The sequence below is a fragment of the Megalops cyprinoides genome, chromosome 5, assembly GCF_013368585.1.
Source record: "Megalops cyprinoides isolate fMegCyp1 chromosome 5, fMegCyp1.pri, whole genome shotgun sequence".
Taxonomy (NCBI): Eukaryota; Metazoa; Chordata; class Actinopteri; order Elopiformes; family Megalopidae; genus Megalops; species Megalops cyprinoides.
In genome coordinates, this window is record NC_050587.1 from 40,105,945 (window position 1) to 40,126,115 (window position 20,171).

Below are 20,171 nucleotides of genomic sequence, written 5' to 3' on the forward strand. Positions count from 1 at the left end.
TATGTAGCTCATATTGTCATTCATTTATACAGCTGGATATTCACTGAGGCAGGTCAGGCCAGGTACCTTGCTCCAGGGAACAACTGCAGTGCCCCACCTGGGAATCACCTGCCAAGGTTATAAGCTCCGCCCCTAACCACGATTCACACTGCTGCCACACTACCATATACACAACAGAGGATCAGATCCTTCTCTGGTGCAGCTACCGGGAAGAAAGCACCTTGGTACTTTTGCTCTATCAGGATAGAAAATCAAGTATAATTCTGTTACATTTATTCATCTCTAGCCAACTACAGTCCAGCCAAAGTATGGCCATTATTCTGGGACCACATGCTTTACACATCTCAAATTGGCTTACATCTGTCTCTCTTTGCATATATCCTTGGTAGTAGTGGTCAATTTAATTTCATTTGTTTTATTTATTTTATTTTATGTTATTTCAGTGTATGTCCTCTTCAACACGGGATTTTACCGCACCAGATTTTACCGTATCAAAACCGAATAATGTCCAGCTACAGCACGCCGACAGTGAGGCAGTCCGGAGTCAGACAGGGTGTTTAAATATCACATTTACCACTAGGGGGACCCTGTGAGCTAAGACGTTGACACAGTGGGGCTGGAATTCGCAAGCTGCAAGTGAGTTTTATTATTGGGCTTTAAGAAGAGGCACTTCTGTAGCCTTCAGCGGGGGGTTAAACCTCAAATTGTAATAACTAGGCTACTTATGATCACACAGGCTAGCAACAGCCAGTCCAGTTCAGGTTTAATTAAGGGGTCTCTGCAATTAGCCCAGCAGGTCCTTAGTTTGGTTTCTTTCAGTAGAATGGTGTTTTGTGTACAATTGTACAACCCTATGCTTTGTGCTGCTGTGTAGGTCTTATCCTCAGTTCACTTTCCACTGCTGTAGCTGTGATCTCCTGTTTTCATGGGGTAAAATACACCGCATTATAGTAGAAAATATATCGATAACTGTGCGACTAAATGTATACAAATCAATGAGCCAGTACTTTCAAAAACCTATTTTGGCTATAGCATTATAAAAACACGAGTATTGTGATCTTATTTTAACAAACAATGCATTTGCAAGTGGAAATTCAGCAGAAAGTAGAGCAGTTTATGAGCACTGTTTATTTTGATACTTTTGGTAAATGTGGGTGTGGTCAAGCCTCTGTCAAGTAGTACATAAGATTACATTTATAAATGTGTATTATATTTGGAAATAGCTTAATGGTTGTGTATTGGTAAATGTAAAATTAGATATTTTGAATAGTAGATATACAACATATGTCCTCATAACGACATGTTTAACTGCTATATCTGTATATTTCCACAGGTTAAGGTTATATGTGATTGCACATTGGTTATACAGAAATTATAGCTGTGTGCACCTATTTAAATATTATACCATCAGGTATACCAGAAGGTCCATATGTGTTTTTAGCTGTGCAGTTTCCTGTGGCCCAGTATTAGCTTCATCAGTGGTGTGTGGAGATCAACATTTCCTCTGTGTAGGAATTAGTGAGGGGCTGTCCAGTCATATAGGTCTGTGAGGGCATCTAGGTCCAGCCCAGATGCAGGTGAGGGGGGCAGGGGTGCAGACACCCCCGGGGCAGCTTGGGTCGCCACCCCGAGGTCAGATCTTGGGCAGGAACACTTTGAGGGGTTCGTTCTCATGCACCTTGTCAAGGAAGCCCAGGTTGAAGTAGGGGTAGAGGGTCTCTGTGAAGGTCTCATGGAAGGTGTAGAGGTGCACCATGTTTTCGGCGTTGTAGAAGGACACCAGGCCCCTCTTGTAGTCCAGGTACACCCCGATCCGGGCGAGGCGGTCCTCCACGGACAGCACGGTGGGCGGGGCAGTGCCAGCCATGTACTGCACCCCGTAGGAGAGGGACAGCGTCCAGAACCCGTTTGCCGGCAGGGCCTTGATCACCCCCTTTCGGGCCACGGACTCGCGGGCCACGCCCAGCGTCCACACGGTGCTGCTGTACACCTCGATCTCCCAGTAGTGCTGGCCGTGGGTGAAGCCCTGGCTCCCCAACAGGGACAACGCTGCGTTGAACCTCTGCGGGTTGTCCTGCACCGCGTTGTTGAACGTCTGGTACCTGACGCAGGTGAGGGAGGAGGTGAGGCTGAGCCAGGGGTTGGCCGTGCTGGCGTTGAAGGTGATGGCAGCCGGAGCTGGAGAGGAATCAGTGCACCAGACAGAGTTACGATAAAGAGCACCACTACTGAAACGTGGGCTGTGCTGGCAGAGTGGGCACTGGTTTGCCAGTTCTTTCCAGTTTAAGACCCAGGACAGGGAAACCAATCAAGTTGGTACAACAGGTACAACTGTGGCATGTCCTTCAGGCAAATAAATGTAAAGTTCAGACCTGAGTTTCATCTTACAATCTCACAGTTTGATCTCACTAGTTTTGATCTTATAATACATTATTGTAATTTAGCAAATACACTTATCCAGAGTGATTACATAGGATACAATTTCAGATCTTTACACAGCTTGATATTTATGGAGGCAATTGTGGGTTTTATACTTTGCTCAAGGGTTCAACAAGCAACCTTACACTTATGAGCCCTGCTCCTCACCCCTACACCACATTGCTGGACTTGTCCTTGGAGGGTTACAGGTTTGATTCCCAAATAGGGGCACTATCCCCTCTGTAATAATCATTATTATTAGCAATATAAATGGATTAGATGTATGATGTATTCAGTACAAACTGCCAGGCAGATGAATAGCAGAAGCAGCGTGTTGGGGTGCTGCTGTAGGAGGGTGATGGCGGTACTCGGGGGTACCTGGGTACAGGATGCCTTTCAGGGACTTCCACACTTTGTACTGCAGGGGTCCAGCAAACTGCCCCTCACATAGGCTGGGGACAGTGTGGGCTGGACGCTCGAACTTCAGCGGCTGCCTGCACACACACACACACACACACACACACACACACACACACGCACACACACACACATGCACACACACAGGAATGACCAGGTCAGGTAATGTAATCACACAAACACACAAACACACACACAAAAAAAACCCCACAAGACATCCTCTGGAGGCTCCAGTGGAGAGTGTTTCCCAGCTCTCACCTTTGCAGAAGCGCCTTGATGTTCTGTGAGGAGACAGAAAACAAAGGAGATGATTCGGGGACAGTTCGGCACAGGGACAGCTGGTTTCCGCATGACATCAGCATCTGTAATTGCCCCCCCCCCCCCCCCCACCCCCCCAGGGACCCCTCAGGAGGGGAAAGTCCCACTCTGTTTGTTTATGCTCCAGTTACAGAATCTCCAATGACCCACTGATGCAGTGAGGTCAGAAGCACCAACACCGAGTCCCATTACAGCCACCTTACAGCAACATCAGAACATAACCTGACCTACTGTGAGCCATTACAGCAACATCAGAAGATAACCTGACCTACTGTGAGCCATTACAGCGACATCAGAAGATAACCTCCTAAACTAATCGAAGGGTGGTAAACCAAACATCACTGAATTTTCTGAAAGCGTCATTATTGTGCTGTATAATAACATTAAACGAAAGACACTCTATGCCTGTTGCTAAAGCATTACAGAAGCAAGGGCAACTTAGCTCTCTGGTGTGAAACAGCAGTGCCTCGAACCCCTCAGATCCGTTCAGAGTGCATTCGGTCTGCGCCCCACACGCTCCTGGCTCTCACCTTGAGCAGCAAGAAGGCGTTCTGCTCCTTCAGCTTGTCCTCGATCTCGGCCATGGCCCTGCGGAGCCGGGAGATCTCCACACACAGCACGGCCTTGTACTCATCCAGCCTGATCAACTCCCTCCGCTCCTCCGTCTTCAGCTTCACCTGCAGCATCTTCTCCTCCTGGTACAGGAACTGGTGCAGGTCGCTGAACTGCGTCTCGATGCGGTGCTTCAGGTCAGCCGTGTGGTCCTGAGGGGGTCAGGGGTCAGGAGTCGGGGGTCAGGGGGTCAGGGAGGGCAGGAAGTTTAGGGAGACAGCCTGAAACCACCTGGTCTTACAGAACATGAAAGTAAAGCACCAAGTGAACAGCGTTTGGTGACAGATCTGCATCCGATGCCAAAGCCAGCACAGCTGCAGGGAATTCTGTGGACTGTGCTCAGGTTTCCCCACATGGCTGGTACAGAGAGGGGGATGGCGCTGGTACAGAGAGGGGGGTGGCGCTGGTACAGGGAGGCAGAGAGGGGGGTGGCGCTGGTACAGAGAGGGGGGTGGCGCTGGTACAGAGAGGGGGGTGGCGCTGGTACAGAGAGGGGGGGAGAGGGGGGTGGCGCTGGTACAGAGAGGGGGGTGGCACTGGTACAGAGAGGGGGGGAGAGGGGGGTGGCGCTGGTACAGAGAGGGGGGTGGCACTGGTACAGAGGGGGGTGGCGCTGGTACAGAGAGGGGGATGGCACTGGTACAGAGAGGGGGATGGCGCTGGTACAGAGAGGGGGGGAGAGGGGGGTGGCGCTGGTACAGAGAGGGGATGGCACTGGTACAGAGAGGGGGGTGGCACTGGTACAGAGAGGGGGGTGGCGCTGGTACAGAGAGGGGGATGGCGCTGGTACAGAGAGGGGGATGTAGCTGGTACAGAGAGGGGGGGAGAGGGGGGTGGCGCTGGTACAGAGAGGGGATGGCACTGGTACAGAGAGGGGGGTGGCACTGGTACAGAGAGGGGGGTGGCGCTGGTACAGAGAGGGGGATGGCGCTGGTACAGAGAGGGGGATGTAGCTGGTACAGAGAGGGGGGTGGCGCTGGTACAGAGAGGGGGGTGGCACTGGTACAGGGAGGGGGATGGCGCTGGTACAGAAAGGGGGATGGCGCTGGTACAGAGAGGGGATGGCGCTGGTACAGAGAGGGGGATGGCGCTGGTACAGAGAGGGGGATGGCACTGGTACAGGGAGGGGGATGGCACTGGTACAGAGAGGGGGGGAGAGGGGGGTGGCGCTGGTACAGAGAGGGGGGTGGCGCTGGTACAGAGAGGGGGATGGCACTGGTACAGGGAGGGGGATGGCACTGGTACAGAGAGGGGGATGGCACTGGTACAGAGAGGGGGATGGCGCTGGTACAGAGAGGGGGATGGCGCTGGTACAGAGAGGGGGATGGCGCTGGTACAGAGAGGGGGATGGCGCTGGTACAGAGAGGGGGGGAGAGGGGGGTGGCGCTGGTACAGAGAGGGGGATGGCACTGGTACAGAGAGGGGGGTGGCGCTGGTACAGAGAGGGGGGGAGAGGGGGGTGGCGCTGGTACAGAGAGGGGGATGGCACTGGTACAGAGAGGGGGATGGCACTGGTACAGAGAGGGGGATGGCGCTGGTACAGAGAGGGGGATGGCGCTGGTACAGAGAGGGGGATGGCGCTGGTACAGAGAGGGGGATGGCACTGGTACAGAGGGGGGTGGCGCTGGTACAGAGAGGGGGGTGGCGCTGGTACAGGGAGGGGGATGGCACTGGTACAGGGAGGGGGATGGCACTGGTACAGAGAGGGGGGGAGAGGGGGGTGGCGCTGGTACAGAGAGGGGGGTGGCGCTGGTACAGAGAGGGGGAGAGAGGGGGGTGGCGCTGGTACAGAGAGGGGGATGGCACTGGTACAGAGAGGGGGGTGGCGCTGGTACAGAGAGGGGGATGTAGCTGGTACAGAGAGGGGGGTGGCGCTGGTACAGAGAGGGGGGTGGCGTGTGTTTGGCATGTGCCGGCGAGGCAGAGCCGCGGCTCAGACGGTGCTGTGGGCCAGAGGCTGGAGGAAGCAGACAGGGTGAGAGTGAAAGCAGACGCAGGGGAGAGAGCTCCTGGGCTCTCGGCCCGGTGCTTTCCCCGAGACGCACAGCTGTGCAAATCAGCCCTAATGAATCCCAGAGCCGGGACTCCGAGCGCCGGGGGGAGACACGTCTCACCTTCAGCTTCTTCACCTCCTCCTCTGCCTCCCTCTCACACTGCAGCGCCGTGTTGAGCTCCGCCTGCAGCGCCGTCATGGAGCTGCCCAGGGACGCCTGGCCAAGACAAACCAGCCCCGCTGCTGTTAGCCACAGACAATACAGCACCTCTGACCCCAGTGTTGTTCCCCGCATCATTCTCTTTTCCTGTGTTTTTTCCTTGGTTTGTGCTGTTTCACTGGTAACCCGGACACACAGACAGTCTGGCTCAGCCTGGGTGACTGAGCTGCAAGCAGGGGAACAGCTGTTTAACATTAACACACAGCCAACGGAGTGCAGAGGGGAGAGGCAGATTCACAAAGAAACAAAAGGGAAAAGAAAAACTGCCACACTCAACTGTTTCTATCTGTCTTTCTCTCTCTATCCCTGTAGCTTTCCATCTCTATCTCTCTATCTCTCTCACACACACCCATGCATGTACACACAATAACTCCCACAGACACTTCCTCGCATGCACACATAATAACTCTCACACACACCCACACATGCACATGCAATAACTCCCTCACACACCCACACATGTGCATGTAATAACTCCCACACATTCCCACACATGCATATGCAATAACTCCCACAGACACTTCCTCGCATGCACAAACAAATAACTCCCTCACATACACTCCCACACATGCATGCATGCATGTACACACACTCACACCCACACACACTCCCACACTCACGCCCACGCCCACTCTGTCTCACCCGGTATCGGCTCTGGGCCTCCTGGATGCTGGCCAGCGTGTGAGCTCGGTGCTCCTGGGAGACCGCGCACACCAGGCAGACCAGCTCCTGGTCCTCCTCGCAGTAGAGCTTCAGCTCCTCGTGGTGCCGGCCACAGAGGGGGGCCAGCTCCACGGGGCCTCTGCAGGGCTCCCCGCTCTCCTCCAGGCCCTGGCAGTAGCTCTCCACGATGTTGGCCACGATGCGGTTGGGCCGGTAGCTCTGGCCGGGGAAGGCAGTGCGGCACTGGGGGCAGGTGGGTGCCCCGCCCTGCGAGCGCGGGCCGGCCCAGAAGCCTGTGATGCAGCCCTGGCAGAAGGTGTGGTCGCAGGGCAGAGACACCGGCTGCTTGAACAGGTCCAGGCAGATGGAGCAGGTCAGATCCCTGCTCAGACGCTGGGACGATCGCCTCGAAGACTGGCCTGCCATTGCCATCCTCACCCCTGAAAAAAGTCACTCTCTGCTTTCTTTTCCTCTTCTGTCTTCAGTCTCTCTCCTTCCCTCCCCGGTCCGCGGTCTCCCTCTCCTGCTCTTTCTTTGTCTGCCTCGTTCTCCCGTTCCGCCTGCTCCTCCCGCCCTCCTCCCCCTCTCCGTCTGGGCTCTGGTCTTCCTGTTGACTGTGGGAAAGGAAGGGGTTGGTGTGGGGGCGGCCACTGGGCCGCTGGCTCTCTCCGAGGCTCGGGGAAGCGGGGGGTTCTGCCGCTCCGGCCCCTTGCCCCCCCCCCCCTCCCTGACGTTGGGCTACAGTCAGGATGTCGAGGCGGGCCCGGGATATTCTATCCCTGGAATGTTTGTTTATGGAAAGCGGATGGTGTCTGTGGAATCTGAGGACCTTCCCTGCTCCGGCTGCAGCTTTATCTACAGTCTGATAATGTGGATCCGGAGAAGCCTCCCAGTTTCTGAGCTGCTGGCTGACCTCAGTTTGTGCGTTGATAGATGGCAGGATGTGATTTTGATGCTTGGTCAGTTTCATAGTGTGAAAAAATAGCTTTCTGGTCTCTGGGCTCGTAAACGTAAGGTTGCAAATCCCTAGTCACTGTGTCATTGTTATAATAACAGTTATCAGGGTTGACAATTCCGGACACAGAACCTCCTTCCCCTTGGTAAAGCAAAGGGTCAGAAACTTGCATGTCCCCTTCACAAATGCACTCCGCAGCATGGTGTGGTTTAAGAGTAATTTTAAATCGTAAAATGTTTTGCGTCTAATATAGCACTGTGTGAGACTATGGAGCCAGGGAGGGGGTGGCTGCTCTTCAAAGAGATGATCAGTTAACAGCACAGCCACACTACTGGAAGGTAGAAAATGTGAATTGGTGAACACTCAGTGAGTGGAAACTCAGTTAGCTAGCCATTGGTAACCTCAGCTATACATCTCCAATGATGTTTAATAATTTTTCACATTTTATTAAAATTTAAATAAGCCACATCAAAGTCTTTGGCAATTCAGCCCTTTGTTGCTTGTTGCTAGAAAAGTTTCTGAATAATTCCTCCACACGCCTGAGTGTGATACTTAAACAACAATAGCTTCGGCAAATACCCAGCTGTATTACCGGATATCCTGCGCGGTGGAAGGTCCCAATATCAGGGGCCGCCTGAGCAGATAAACAGCACAGTGTGTGGTAATTATCAGCATGCCCTCCGAAGCTAACTGCCATAATTACAGCACAGTCCGCTATTATGCCCCCTAAAGTCCAATTATTTCTTTAATGCAAAAAGGATAAAAGAATTGCAGCTCTTTAGGGGGAGTGGAATATAACTGTGCGTGTCTTGGTACGAGTAGCATTGCGCGCTGCTGTGAAGTACATTGTGGAGGAGCAGGAGATCCAGCTCTTAGACCCACAGTAGACTGATTATCAGAGCCTCAGTATCAGATGCCAGTTGAAGTACTGTAACACTACCCACTATGCTGAGACCGCAGTGTGTCAAAGTAGTTAAGGAGCTGGGCCTGTAACCAGAAGGTTGTAGGTTCAATCCCCAGGTGGGTAACTGACACATCATCCTCCAGTAATGTTTCTAACCTGCTTTAGCTGTTTAAATGGATAATATGTAAAATGTGTGGTTTAACTGCAGAGTTGCAAAGGTTGTGATGGATAATATCAGATATGCACACAGGTAAAATTCAGCCTTTCTCATGGTAAGGGAATGGTGTATAAAAGTATTATTATATTTTATCATTTTTGGATAATCTGGTGTGTTCAAATGGGACTGAAACCAGGCCATATGCAAAACTCATAAATGCAGACACATGCACACATATGCCCAGAGACGCATCATGATGGAGGCACACAGCCCCTTCACTGTGAGGTACACACACACACACACACACACACGCACATACACGCATACACACACACTCACACACACACTCTGTACACACACACACACACGCACATACATACAAACACACACACACTCTCACACACACTCTGTACACACACATACACACATACTACTGCCATGTAATCTTTGCTAGTTCAGGCCAGGTTAAAGGTCAGGAAACTATAGCGCTCTATAGTGAGCAATAGTCTCCAGAATACCCTGCTGATTCACTAACGAAAGGCAGCTGGCGGTTTGCCCTCAGATGAAGCTGAGTTGGGGTGTGTGTGCACCACAGTCAGCAGGCTGAATAATTACAGGAGCTCGAAACGCAGCCAGGCGAATCCCGAGAGACCGCAATCAAGAAACAATAGCTGCAGCAACACTGCACTCTGTCCACACCCTATCAAAGTTTCCTAAAACTCAATCTCTTTCATGGACCTCCAGATGAATTCCCAGAATTCAAAGCTTAATCTCTGGCCATCTGCTTCCCCTCCACTTAAGCTGCATGTTGCAGTTTTCTTTTTATGGAATTGGCTACTTTATTTCCTTCCTGTCCTTTTAATGGCCTCCCTTAGGCACCCTCAGTTAGGACGCTTCACACGGAGATGAAGAAAAAGGAACTTCAAAAGCAGTCAAAGGTTACACGGAGAAAACGTTTGTGTTTTGTGTTATTAATTTGTGCGTGAAGGCAAAATATTAAATGAACACATTTCATATTGCTGTCAATAGCAGCATTCAACCTATCAATCAATCAATCAATTTACTTTTGGTATATTGGTATAAATATTGGTGTTATGGGTTTCTCATTTCTAGTTTTGCTAGTGTGTGTGCAGACCTGGAGAGCTGTTATGGCCGTAGAACGGCAGCACATAGCTTTATATTTTTCCAACTTTATGGGACGCTAAGTTGTGCGGTAATTGACCTCCTTTCTGTCCCACGTTATAAATTGCTGGTGAAATGGGATGTCTCAGCACAGGCAAGTCAAAGCGAACACTTCCTATTAGTACTGAGACGATAAACCTTAGGCAGGCTATTGCCGCTTTTGCTTTGTTGAGCCTGAATGTTTCATTACCGGAACTCTTTTGGTTATAATATATATATATATATGCTGCAATCCGCAGAGAGTGCCTTGCTTGTGGGCTCCATGCCGTGTTTTGCGCAGCGCCTGGTCTCCCTGAACCGGAAAGACTTTCTCTGCAGCAAGACCCGCAGTGATCAGCGCTATCAACAACAACAACAACACGGAGAGCAGTGTCACGATCCTCCAGCGTTTCATAATCAGCCCTGTGTCTTAATGTAAACCTTCCTTCCCTGCTCTATCACATCTTCTTCGTTGTCCGTTCATGGTGAGATATGGACTTTGCCTGTCTTATTTCTTGCTGTTTTGTTCATCCTCTTGGCGCAACTCTAAATGTCTGCTAGCTTGCTAGCGAAGTAGCTTGCTGTTTTCAGGTGAGCTTATGTATGCATCAATCGGTAGACCGAGGTTAAATGGGTTTCTAATTGTACATTGAAATGGTTTGATGGGGAATTAATAGAGGTCCGTACTACCTCGAATTGCCAATACCTTATCATGAATCCCTTTAGAATTCGACTCTGATTTCTGCCTTTATTTTTTGTCAGGACTTGAATATATAGTTTGAGTGGAAGTAGCTAAGTTACTGTAGCTTGCTACCCAGCAATCTTTGCCAACCGGAGTCCGTCAGCAGACCGTCAGAAATGGCCCAGCAAAGGGGAGTCAACAGCCTGCAGTTCAACCAGGATCAGAGTAAGTCCTGTGACGCTCTGTTGGTCACCTTGCATCGCATGTCGTCGACACTATCGGAGGGACTGTCGGGTGGCAGTGTGTGCCACGAAGCGGCTTAATGTGTGCAGAACTGGTGTAGCAAAATCGAAGATGAGGGTTCATGTATTTTATTACGATATTAATGAGTGCATTTGGAATGTGCGCAAATTAGGCTAAGGACATTTGGAGGATCCAGAGATAAAGAATTTAGAAGACCGAGTCAAGGGCACACCAAGTGATTTAAAAAATGTTTGCCATATCCAAGCAAACACTTGCCCTGAGTTTGATTGTTTAGGGGCCTTTTTGCTTGTCTGAGTATCTTAATGGTGTGCTCTCTCTCTCTTTCTCTCTCCTCTCTCTCTCTCTCTCCTCTCTCTCTCTCTCTCTCTCTCTCTCTCTCTCTGGCTCACTGTGTGCGTGTGTTTGTGTGTGTGTGTGGTTCTGCAGGTTGCTTCTGCTGTTCCATGGAAACAGGGGTGAGGATTTACAATGTGGAGCCCCTGATGGAGAAAGGACACCTAGGTAAAGCACTGCACTCTGTGAATACACCTGTGAGAGTCTGTTTGTGTTCCAGTGCCAGCCAGTATATATTATGCTTAAGATACCTGGTTTAGGTATGATTCAGCTCATTATCGTGCGTGCGTGCGTGTGTGTGTGCGTGCGTGTGTGTGTGTGTGTGTGTGTGTGTTGCAGATCATGAGCAGGTCGGCAGTGTGGCTCAGTGTTCCATGTTACATCGCTCCAACCTGCTGGCCCTTGTGGGAGGGGGGGTCAACCCCAAGTTCTCTGAGATCTCAGGTAGGTGGTAGGTGTGATTTGGTACCTGGAGCTTGTTGGGCATGTGCACATGTGATGCTGTGTGAACACATGTACTGGTCACATGTCCTTATGTCCTTATTTTTATAAGGATCTGTCTGTGATCAACACTAGTCACCTGTCCATATGTCTGTTTCTATCTGTGATTAACACTGATTGTCTGTCCTAATGTCTGTCTCCAAATATCTGTGATTGCCTGTCTGCCTGTTTGTATTTTTCTGTTGTTGGCACTGATTGCCTGTCTATCTGTCTGTCTGCCTGTCTGTATTTTTTCTGTTGTTGGCACTGATTGTCTGTCTGTCTGATTGACTGTCCGTCCACAGTGCTGATCTGGGACGATGCTCGGGAGGCGCGGGACTCCAAGGAGAAGCTGGTCCTGGAGTTTACATTCACCAAGCCGGTGCTGGCCGTCCGGATGAGACACGACAAGTGAGCACCATGACCTCTGACCTCTCAGACCCCCACGCCCCTGCCAGAGGCTCTGTTTGTCCTGCCTTTGCTCTTCTGTAACAGTGATTCTGAGCTCTTTTCCCATGCTCCCTCTCTCCACATCTCCACCTGCATCTGAAGGATCATCATCGTCCTCAAGAACAGGATTTACGTGTACAGTTTCCCGGACAACCCCGTCAAACTGTTCGAGTTCGACACCCGAGACAACCCTAAAGGTACTTTGGACTCTTGCTCTCTCTCTCTCTCTCTCTCCCCCTCCCCTTCTCTCCCTCCTACCCCCCCATCTCTCTGTCTCTTTCCGCCTCTCTCCCCTTCCCTCTCTCCCTGTCCGTCCCTCGTGGTTTGGAGCCTCTTGGTGTGTTTCTCTCTTTCTCCCACCCTCTCAAATTGGAATTCATCATGTGTTTTACTGGCAGCATTGCCAAAGCAGGGTGACGTATGAAAAGCCTAAAGTAATATCAGTAATATACTGTAGAGAAGCAGCCCTTCCCACAGCATGTACCCCTCTCTCTCCCAGGCCTGTGTGATCTCTGCCCCAGCCTGGAGAAGCAGCTGCTGGTCTTCCCGGGACACAAGTGCGGCAGCCTGCAGCTGGTGGTGAGGCACTGCACTCCGAGTTAGGGAGCTTCTGTCTGCATCGTGGCTCCTGCACACTGGGCCTGTGAGCGCTGGGATTCCCATAGGCTTTACATCTGTCTCAGACCGCACACACTCAGCCCTGCGGCGTGCGCTGAAATGGGCTTAGTCCGTCATGCTGGTCTGGATTGGATGGAGAGAAAGCTGTGGACCATGGCTGCATTAGTGTAGAACGGTGTAGGGCGTATGAAGCACACACCATGTCAGTGGCAAGAATATTTTATATGTGTTCAGGATGTCCAAATATGTCTCGTGGGTGTGATTCTCAGGTTCTGTTTCTGTGCGCTTCCAATGACAAAGACACAGTGCATCTTTCCCCTGAAAGACGCCAAACTCAGGATATTTTATGTATGCTCAGTACCTCCAACCAGATACGTACGTCTCGTGGGTGCAGTTCCCAGCTAGGGTGTGGTTATCTAAGGTACTTTTAAGGCTGCATTTTGGTTAGTGACCCTCTGTGTTGGTCCTGCCCTCTGTCCAGGACCTCTCCAACACCAAGCCAGGCACCTCCTCTGCCCCCTTCACCATTAACGCCCACCAGAGCGAGATCGCCTGCCTGGCGCTGAACCAGCCCGGCAGCGTGGCAGCATCTGCCTCCCGGAAGGGCACCCTGATCCGCCTCTTCGACACCACCACCCGGGACAAGCTGGTGGAGCTGCGGAGGGGCACCGACCCGGCAACGCTGTACTGGTGAGGGAGAGGGGAGGGGGCAGAGAGAGGGGGAAAGGGGGAGGGGGGAGGGGACGGGAGGTAGAGAGGGGGGTTAGGGGAGGTGATGGGGGGAGAGAGGTGAGTTAGGGAGGAGGACAGTAGGGGGAGAGAGGGGGGTTAGGGGAGGTGGTGGGGGAGAGATGGGGGTTAGGGGAGGTGGTGGTGGGATAGAGGGGGGGTTAGGGGAGGTGGTTGGGGAGAGAGGGGGGTTAGGGGAGGTGGTCGGGGAGAGAGGGGGGTTAGGGGGGGTGATGGGGGTAGAGAGGTGGGTTAGGGGAGGGAACAGGCAGGGAGTGGAAACTGAAAGTGTCTGAGAGTGAAAAAGGAAACAGCACTGCATCCTGTAAGTGCTCCTGCATTACCTGAATTCCGGCAGGGGAGGTTTTTCCTTATCATGTGCCTCATAGTGCAGTCATGTGGCCGTTGTTTGTACAGGTGGAAGTTTACCGAAGCAGACCAGGTGAAATATCTTTCTCAACTCAGTGTGTCAGATTTGAACCCCCAGCTTTCTGTAGAGCAGTCCTTGCAGTGCTGTGTCTTTGGATGCAGCATAGATGGGCTTTAATCTCTGAATGTCAGTGTCTCTCCCTCTCTCTCTCTTTCAGCATAAACTTCAGTCATGACTCCTCCTTCCTGTGTGCTTCCAGTGACAAAGGCACGGTGCATATCTTCGCTCTGAAAGACACCAAACTCAACCGCCGCTCTGCGTAAGGCTGGCTCCCTTGCTGTGTGCGCGCGCGCGCGTGTGTGTGCGCGTGTGTGTGTGCGCGTGTGTGTGTGTGCGTGTGTGTGTGTGCATGCATGTGTGTGTTTATCTGAACCTACATTTACATTTACATGTATTCATTTGGCAGACACTTTTATCCAAAGCCACTTACAAGTGAGGCAGGGTACAACACCAGCAAAAACCACAAGGAGTCAACAATATTAGAAGCGTTGCATGACTCTCACTGTCTCTCTCTCTCTCTCTCTCTCTCCCACTGTCTCCCTCTGCCATAGCCTGGCTCGCGTGGGTAAGGTTGGTCCTGTCATTGGTCAGTATGTGGACAGTCAGTGGTCATTGGCTAGCTTCACGGTGCCAGCCGAATGTGCCTGCATCTGTGCCTTTGGAAAGAACACCTCCAAGAACGTCAACTCTGTCATAGGTAACCTGCACCTGGTGGACTCTCAGCGCTGCATCTGTAATTACCAGTGTCATTAAATAATTAACATAATTAGTCATGGGAAAAACATTAGGTTTCATCAAATATGATCAGGTATAGAGATTTCCACAGCACTGTTATGGCGGAAGTGAAGTGAGTGAAGTGAGAAGTAAGAAATGCTTTCTCTTCTCCGTGCTGCAGCTATTTGTGTGGACGGGACCTTCCACAAGTACGTCTTCACTCCGGACGGGAACTGTAACAGAGAGGCGTTCGATGTCTACCTGGACATCTGTGACGATGATGACTTTTGAGGGCGGAGTCCAAGGAGGAAGAGGCTGAGGGGGGGGGGGGGGGGGGGTACAGGGACAGAGCGAAAAGTGAGAGAATGGAGAGAGTGAATGAGAAACTGAGTTTAGATGCGAGAGGGTTGTTTGCAGAACACTTCTGTGCATGGAGTATTAGATTCTGTTTGTAATCAGAGGTATTTAAACAAGAAGTGCAATGTAAAAAGAATAAAGATGTTTTTTAAGTACTTGCTGCATCAGTGTCATGTGTTACCAAAGCAAAGCAGTAATGTCGTTTTTAAGGTGAGTATTCTTTATCGTAACAAGGGGTCGTATTGAAAAGTGAAATTGAAGTGAAATTGAAAAGTGAAACTGTCCCTACAAATTACGTTCACAAGTTTAATCTTGACATTAAGGAGGAAATAAGGGCACTGAATTTGCTTTTGTAAGATGGACTGATTTCAGAAAAGGTGGAACCTTCGTCTCAGAGGAGCTCACTTTTTGATCTGATGTTTACTTTGGTCCGTGTGTTTTCGTGCTGAATTTGAGCCAAGATGGCGTGAGTTTACGCAACTCCTGTGGATTTCATGGGACTTTCCGCGGCGAGGGGCGTGGTTTCGGTCGCTACGTCAGACCCTCGTGACTCTGCGGGGCGGGGTTTCTTTTTTACGTCACCCCCCTCGTGACCGCGCAGCCATATTGATGCATAAGCACAACAAGCACGGATGTTTCCCCTGACGGTTTTAACAAGGTTTTTCATGTCATATTTCTTTGTAAATCAGCTATAACCAGTCGTGTGTAAAACGTCATCCCCGCGGGATAAAGCTTCTCCGAGTGGCCCAGCCTGACACCTGAAACGTGGAAGCGGACGGTAGAGATTGTGTCGGTGAGTTTGTGTTTATGTAGTGTAGTTATGATTTGATATTTTCATTTTTCAGCATACCCGCAAAGGACCTTGGAAAATAACGTCGCAGCTTCATTTTGTGCCCAGGAATTGTAAATCTTACTGGCAGTCAGGCGTTCGCAAATTGAGCCATACTGTACATTTCCCCGGATCTGGTGATAGTTAGTTCGCCCTACCTGTACGATGCCAGGAAGCCTGCAGACTGATTCTGATCGAAGTGGTGCAGTCCTTCTCGTTACATACAATACTTAAGTGTGTTGACGGTTGACGTGATTGAAATGTTTCCTGTGAATGTCAAACACTCTCGGATCAATCGTCCAACAGCTAAAGTTAGGTAATTATCTTTATAAACTTAGCGTTACATTGAATGATAGCATAGCAAGCCAGTCCGCGTTCACTGCGGACTTCATAGCATGATGGGGCCACCTGATTGCACTGATGAAGCAATACAGGATGAGTTCGCTTGCAGCTTCTTACTACCGTATAGTATCGCTGCTAGCCAGCCAACAATATTGCTAACTATAATCTCGCTCGCTAGCTAACATGAGTCTTTAATATTGTTGATTTAGGCATCTAGCGTTACTTTATCATTTAGAAACTGACATTGTGTGAACATGGTATGTTAGTCAAGCAATCACAATGATCAGTTCACCAGCATTATTGGCTAAAGGTTCAACCAAATAGAAGTATTCAGCATTCGTCTGAAGATAAACACAATTGAAATCGGTTTAAAATGTTGTCAGACTCTCTTTTCCTCAGCCCGTGTTAGCCCAGTATGGCCTCGCGAAAGAAGGTGCTCCTGAAAGTGATCATCCTGGGGGACTCCGGGTGAGTGACATCGCCATGGCAACAGGGTGTCACCTGCGGGTAACGTGCAGTATCACCGTTTACATGTGATACTGCTCCAGTCGCTTGGTTTAGATGTAGTGTGGTCTCGTGGAAAGGAGCAGGTGTAACCCACAGGTTGCTGGTTTGACTCCCAGGTGGGCCACTGCTGGATTATCTCACCAAACATCCAGCAGTGTAAAGGGGCCTGAAAATTTTATTCTGTGTGTAATGTGAGTCAATCTGAATAGGAGCCTTTCCTATGCAAATGTAAAGTGTCACTACAGCACCAGCGCTCCACCCAAGATGAAAGATTTGAAAATGACATTTCCTGATACTATATTTGGTGCTGTAAGCACTGCTCAGGGAGCTATCATGATATCACCTTCAGTAGTCTAGAGGAAATGGAATCTGGCGGTTGTGGACATGTGAAGCTTTTGATTGGCTGTTTTTGTGATTGAGTGTATGCCCAGTGACAAATGACTGCACCTCCTGTTTCTGTGCACAGTGTGGGAAAGACCTCCCTCATGAACCAGTATGTCAATAAGAAGTTCAGCAACCAGTACAAAGCCACCATTGGGGCGGATTTCCTCACTAAGGAGGTGATGGTTGACGACCGGCTGGTCACCATGCAGGTATGTCCCTCCTGTCTGTCTGTCTGTGTTTTTCTGTGCTGTTTGGATCAGTGCTGCCCCTGCGCTGTGCCCTTCAGTGTCAGCCTGTAGAAAAACTCTCTCTCTACTCATCCAGATCAGTGTGTGTAGAATAACTTTCCATCCGTTTCTTCCAGCTGTCACTGACAGAGGTGTGCAGCTTTGAACCGTCTGACATTCTGCAGCTTATGAGTGACAGTCACATACTTCTAAGATGCTGTACAGATGTGCTGCTTCTTCCCTGAAATAGTGTTTCCTCATGCTTGCTGTTTGGCTTGAATAACTGACTCTGAGGTGTTTGTATTTCTGTCTGTGTATGTGTGTGTGTGTGTGTGTGCACGCATGTGCGTGTATGTATGTGCGTGTGTGTGCGTGCGCACGTGTGTGTGTGTGTGTGGCAGATCTGGGACACTGCAGGTCAGGAGCGTTTTCAGTCTCTGGGCGTGGCGTTCTACCGGGGTGCAGACTGCTGTGTGCTGGTGTACGACGTGACCGCACCCAACACTTTCAAAACGCTGGACAGTTGGCGGGACGAGTTCCTGATCCAGGCCAGCCCCCGAGACCCTGAAAACTTCCCATTTGTGGTGCTAGGCAACAAGATCGACCTGGAGAACAGGCAGGTGAGTGTGCAGACCGCCCATCCTCCGCCTCTACCTCACAGGATTCACAGATCTGAGAGAATTTCAATTGCAGATTAAATAATTAAATACCATTTTTTAACTTACCAGTAGTTTGTGATAAATTAAATTGACGCATGAGCGCGAGGGGCAGTAAGTACCATAAATCATAACATGTAACGGAGAGGAAAGGAAGCTGATGCCAGGAATCACAGTGCTGTTTGACTGGAATACAGTCTGAAGCTGAAAATAGCACTGAAGTGCAGCTGAAAGTAGAAGAATGTTAAGTTTCTGAATGAGTCATTCGTTGGGTATGCAGATGTGGTGTGACACTGAAGGAGTCGCTACTTCCGTCTGTAAAAATGATTTATGTTTGTCTGTTGCAACTGTAATGACAGGTTTATTGCAAAGTATTCTGAGTATTTCAGAGGGAATTCCGGTGCTGTTGTGTTTTGCTGTAGATGTGTTTGCGTGCATGAGTGTGTGTGTGTGTATGTGTGTTTGCGTGCATGAGTGTGTGTGTGTGTGCGCCTTATTTGCATATGTGCATAACAGTGATCACGTGTGTGTGTGTGCGTGCGCACATAAGAGCAAGTGATCATGCATGTTTATGCATGTGTGTGTGTGTCACTGCTGACTGTCTGTGTGTATTTGTGTGTGTGTGTGTGTGTGTGTGTGTGTGTGTGTGTGTGTGTGTGTGTGTGTTAATGTGAATAAGAGCGTTCATGCATGTTTATTAGGGGTGTAATGGTTCTGAAATTGAGACTGAAACAGAGATACAAACATCACAGTGTGTGTGTGTGTATGTCACTGCTGACGCTGCGCATGTGTCTCTCAGGTGACGACGAAGCGAGCTCAGGCCTGGTGTCAGAGTAAGAGCAGTATCCCCTACTTTGAGACCAGCGCCAAGGAAGCCATCAACGTGGACCAGGCTTTCCAGACCATCGCCCGCAACGCCCTCAAACAGGTACGCTCACCCACACACACACACATACACATACACACATGCACAGACTCGCATACATACACATACCCGTATACACAGGCATTACTCAGAATCTAAGGGGAGAATGTGTGGCAGCACAGACTGGGTGAGCAGGCCTGTGGCGAGGAGCTATTATTTGTGTAACCCCCAGCAAAAAAGAAACAACTTTAAAATGCTGTCAGCTCTCTGCTCAACACTCAAGGCTCCAGAGACAGATTACTGAGGAAACTCACCCCCCTGATTGGCTTGTTAAGGGGATAGCGTCCCGCTACAGAAATGAGGATGACCTTTACCCTCTATGAGTCATCCATCCACTAAAGGCTGCAAAAGAGTGCCCGCATCCTCACCAGAGGCAGATATACCCTCACACCCAGAAAGTGGGGTCCCTTCCTCATGACTTCTCTTTTCTGCCCCCCCTTTCTCTTTCCCTCCTTCTCTCTGTGTCTCATTTTCAGGAATCGGAGGTGGAGACGTATGATTTTCCTGATCAGATCAAACTGAGAGACGACAAACCAGCCTCCTCTGGGGATGGCTGCAGCTGTTGAGAGAGGGGGGAGAGGGAGAGGGTGGGGGGAGAGAGAGAGAGAGAGGGAGAGGGTGAGGGAGAGGGAGGGGGGGGGGTGAGGTGAGGCAGAGAGAGAGGGAGGGGAGAAGGGGGGGGAGAGAAGAGAGGGGGAGAGAAAGCGGGAGGGAAAGGGGGAGGGGTGGATGGGTGAGAGAGAAGGGGAGATGGGGAAGTTGGACAATTTACAGGTATACTCCCCTCCCCATCTTCAATGCTGGCAAGAAGTCTGGGTGAACATACATATATTTTTCCTCTTTTTACTCCCAAAACGTCACCCTTTCCTATGAACTGAGGGCAGCTGTAGGAGCAGAAGACACCGCCTCACACCGCCGTGTCCTGGCCAGTGTCCTTTCCTTTCCCTTTTTTTCCTTCGCGCTCTTAGAAGACAGTCCTAATTCCACCTACATGTTGGGTCATGGCAGCATTGTTTTAGCTGCTGTTGCTAGTACTCCTAGGGGTCATGCAAAGCCTGTATGTTTATTGTTTTTTTTTCTTCATAATCTCATTACTGCAGCTGTTCCATATCATAGTGTTCAGGGCCTGGACACGCAGGTCACGCTGTCTGTCTGTCTTCCTCAGCACTGGACCTTCTGTCTGGTACTTTGGTTTGGTTTTTTTTGTTGTGCCAAATGTGCCGGTCATGGCTGGCCCTGCTGTGCGCCTCCACGTTGCCATAGCGCTTTGTGCAACTGCACCGCAGTTTCGGTCACCCTCCTGCTCGCCCCTCCCGAAAGGGCGTAATGGTGTCTGATCCCAGAGCGGGCTTCGTCCGTGCAAGTGGTTTCACCCCTGCTGTGCACTCGGTGGGACAGAGAGAGAGAAGGAGGGCAGCCCCTCCCC

At 50.5% G+C, this 20,171-nt stretch overlaps 3 protein-coding genes across 5 annotated transcripts; 2 read left to right on the forward strand and 1 right to left on the reverse strand.

Annotated features, from left to right (window-relative positions):
* Positions 1-1,130: 1,130 nt before the first annotated feature.
* On the reverse strand, positions 1,131-7,231 carry trim69 (tripartite motif containing 69). Its single transcript, XM_036529716.1, has 6 exons — positions 6,621-7,231; positions 5,880-5,975; positions 3,684-3,917; positions 3,094-3,116; positions 2,797-2,912; positions 1,131-2,178 (listed from the first exon to the last, which is right to left on the reverse strand). The coding sequence occupies exons 1-6, from the start codon at positions 7,071-7,073 to the stop codon at positions 1,634-1,636; spliced, it is 1,467 nt and encodes a 488-aa protein (XP_036385609.1). The 5' UTR covers positions 7,074-7,231; the 3' UTR covers positions 1,131-1,633.
* A 2,933-nt stretch (positions 7,232-10,164) lies between these two features.
* wdr45 (WD repeat domain 45) lies at positions 10,165-14,845 on the forward strand. Of its 2 annotated transcripts, none has more exons than XM_036529407.1 (11): positions 10,165-10,303; positions 10,581-10,725; positions 11,191-11,265; positions 11,437-11,541; positions 11,883-11,988; positions 12,130-12,224; positions 12,527-12,606; positions 13,127-13,335; positions 13,962-14,063; positions 14,356-14,501; positions 14,700-14,845. In XM_036529407.1, exons 2-11 carry the CDS (start codon positions 10,677-10,679, stop codon positions 14,807-14,809), a joined length of 1,077 nt encoding a protein of 358 aa, XP_036385300.1. In that variant the 5' UTR covers positions 10,165-10,303; positions 10,581-10,676; the 3' UTR covers positions 14,810-14,845. The 2 variants fall into 2 exon arrangements, with proteins under 2 accessions (XP_036385300.1, XP_036385301.1); XM_036529408.1 differs by lacking the exon at positions 10,165-10,303 and adding an exon at positions 10,310-10,409.
* Positions 14,846-15,475: 630 nt separating this feature from the next.
* Positions 15,476-19,337, forward strand: zgc:100918 (uncharacterized protein LOC449549 homolog). 2 transcript variants are annotated; one of them, XM_036529101.1, is made up of 6 exons: positions 15,476-15,668; positions 16,430-16,514; positions 17,020-17,146; positions 17,566-17,784; positions 18,620-18,748; positions 19,222-19,337. In XM_036529101.1, exons 2-6 carry the CDS (start codon positions 16,462-16,464, stop codon positions 19,309-19,311), a joined length of 618 nt encoding a protein of 205 aa, XP_036384994.1. In that variant the 5' UTR covers positions 15,476-15,668; positions 16,430-16,461; the 3' UTR covers positions 19,312-19,337. The 2 variants fall into 2 exon arrangements, with proteins under 2 accessions (XP_036384994.1, XP_036384995.1); XM_036529102.1 differs by having other exon boundaries at positions 16,446-16,514.
* The last annotated feature ends 834 nt before the right edge of the window (positions 19,338-20,171 follow it).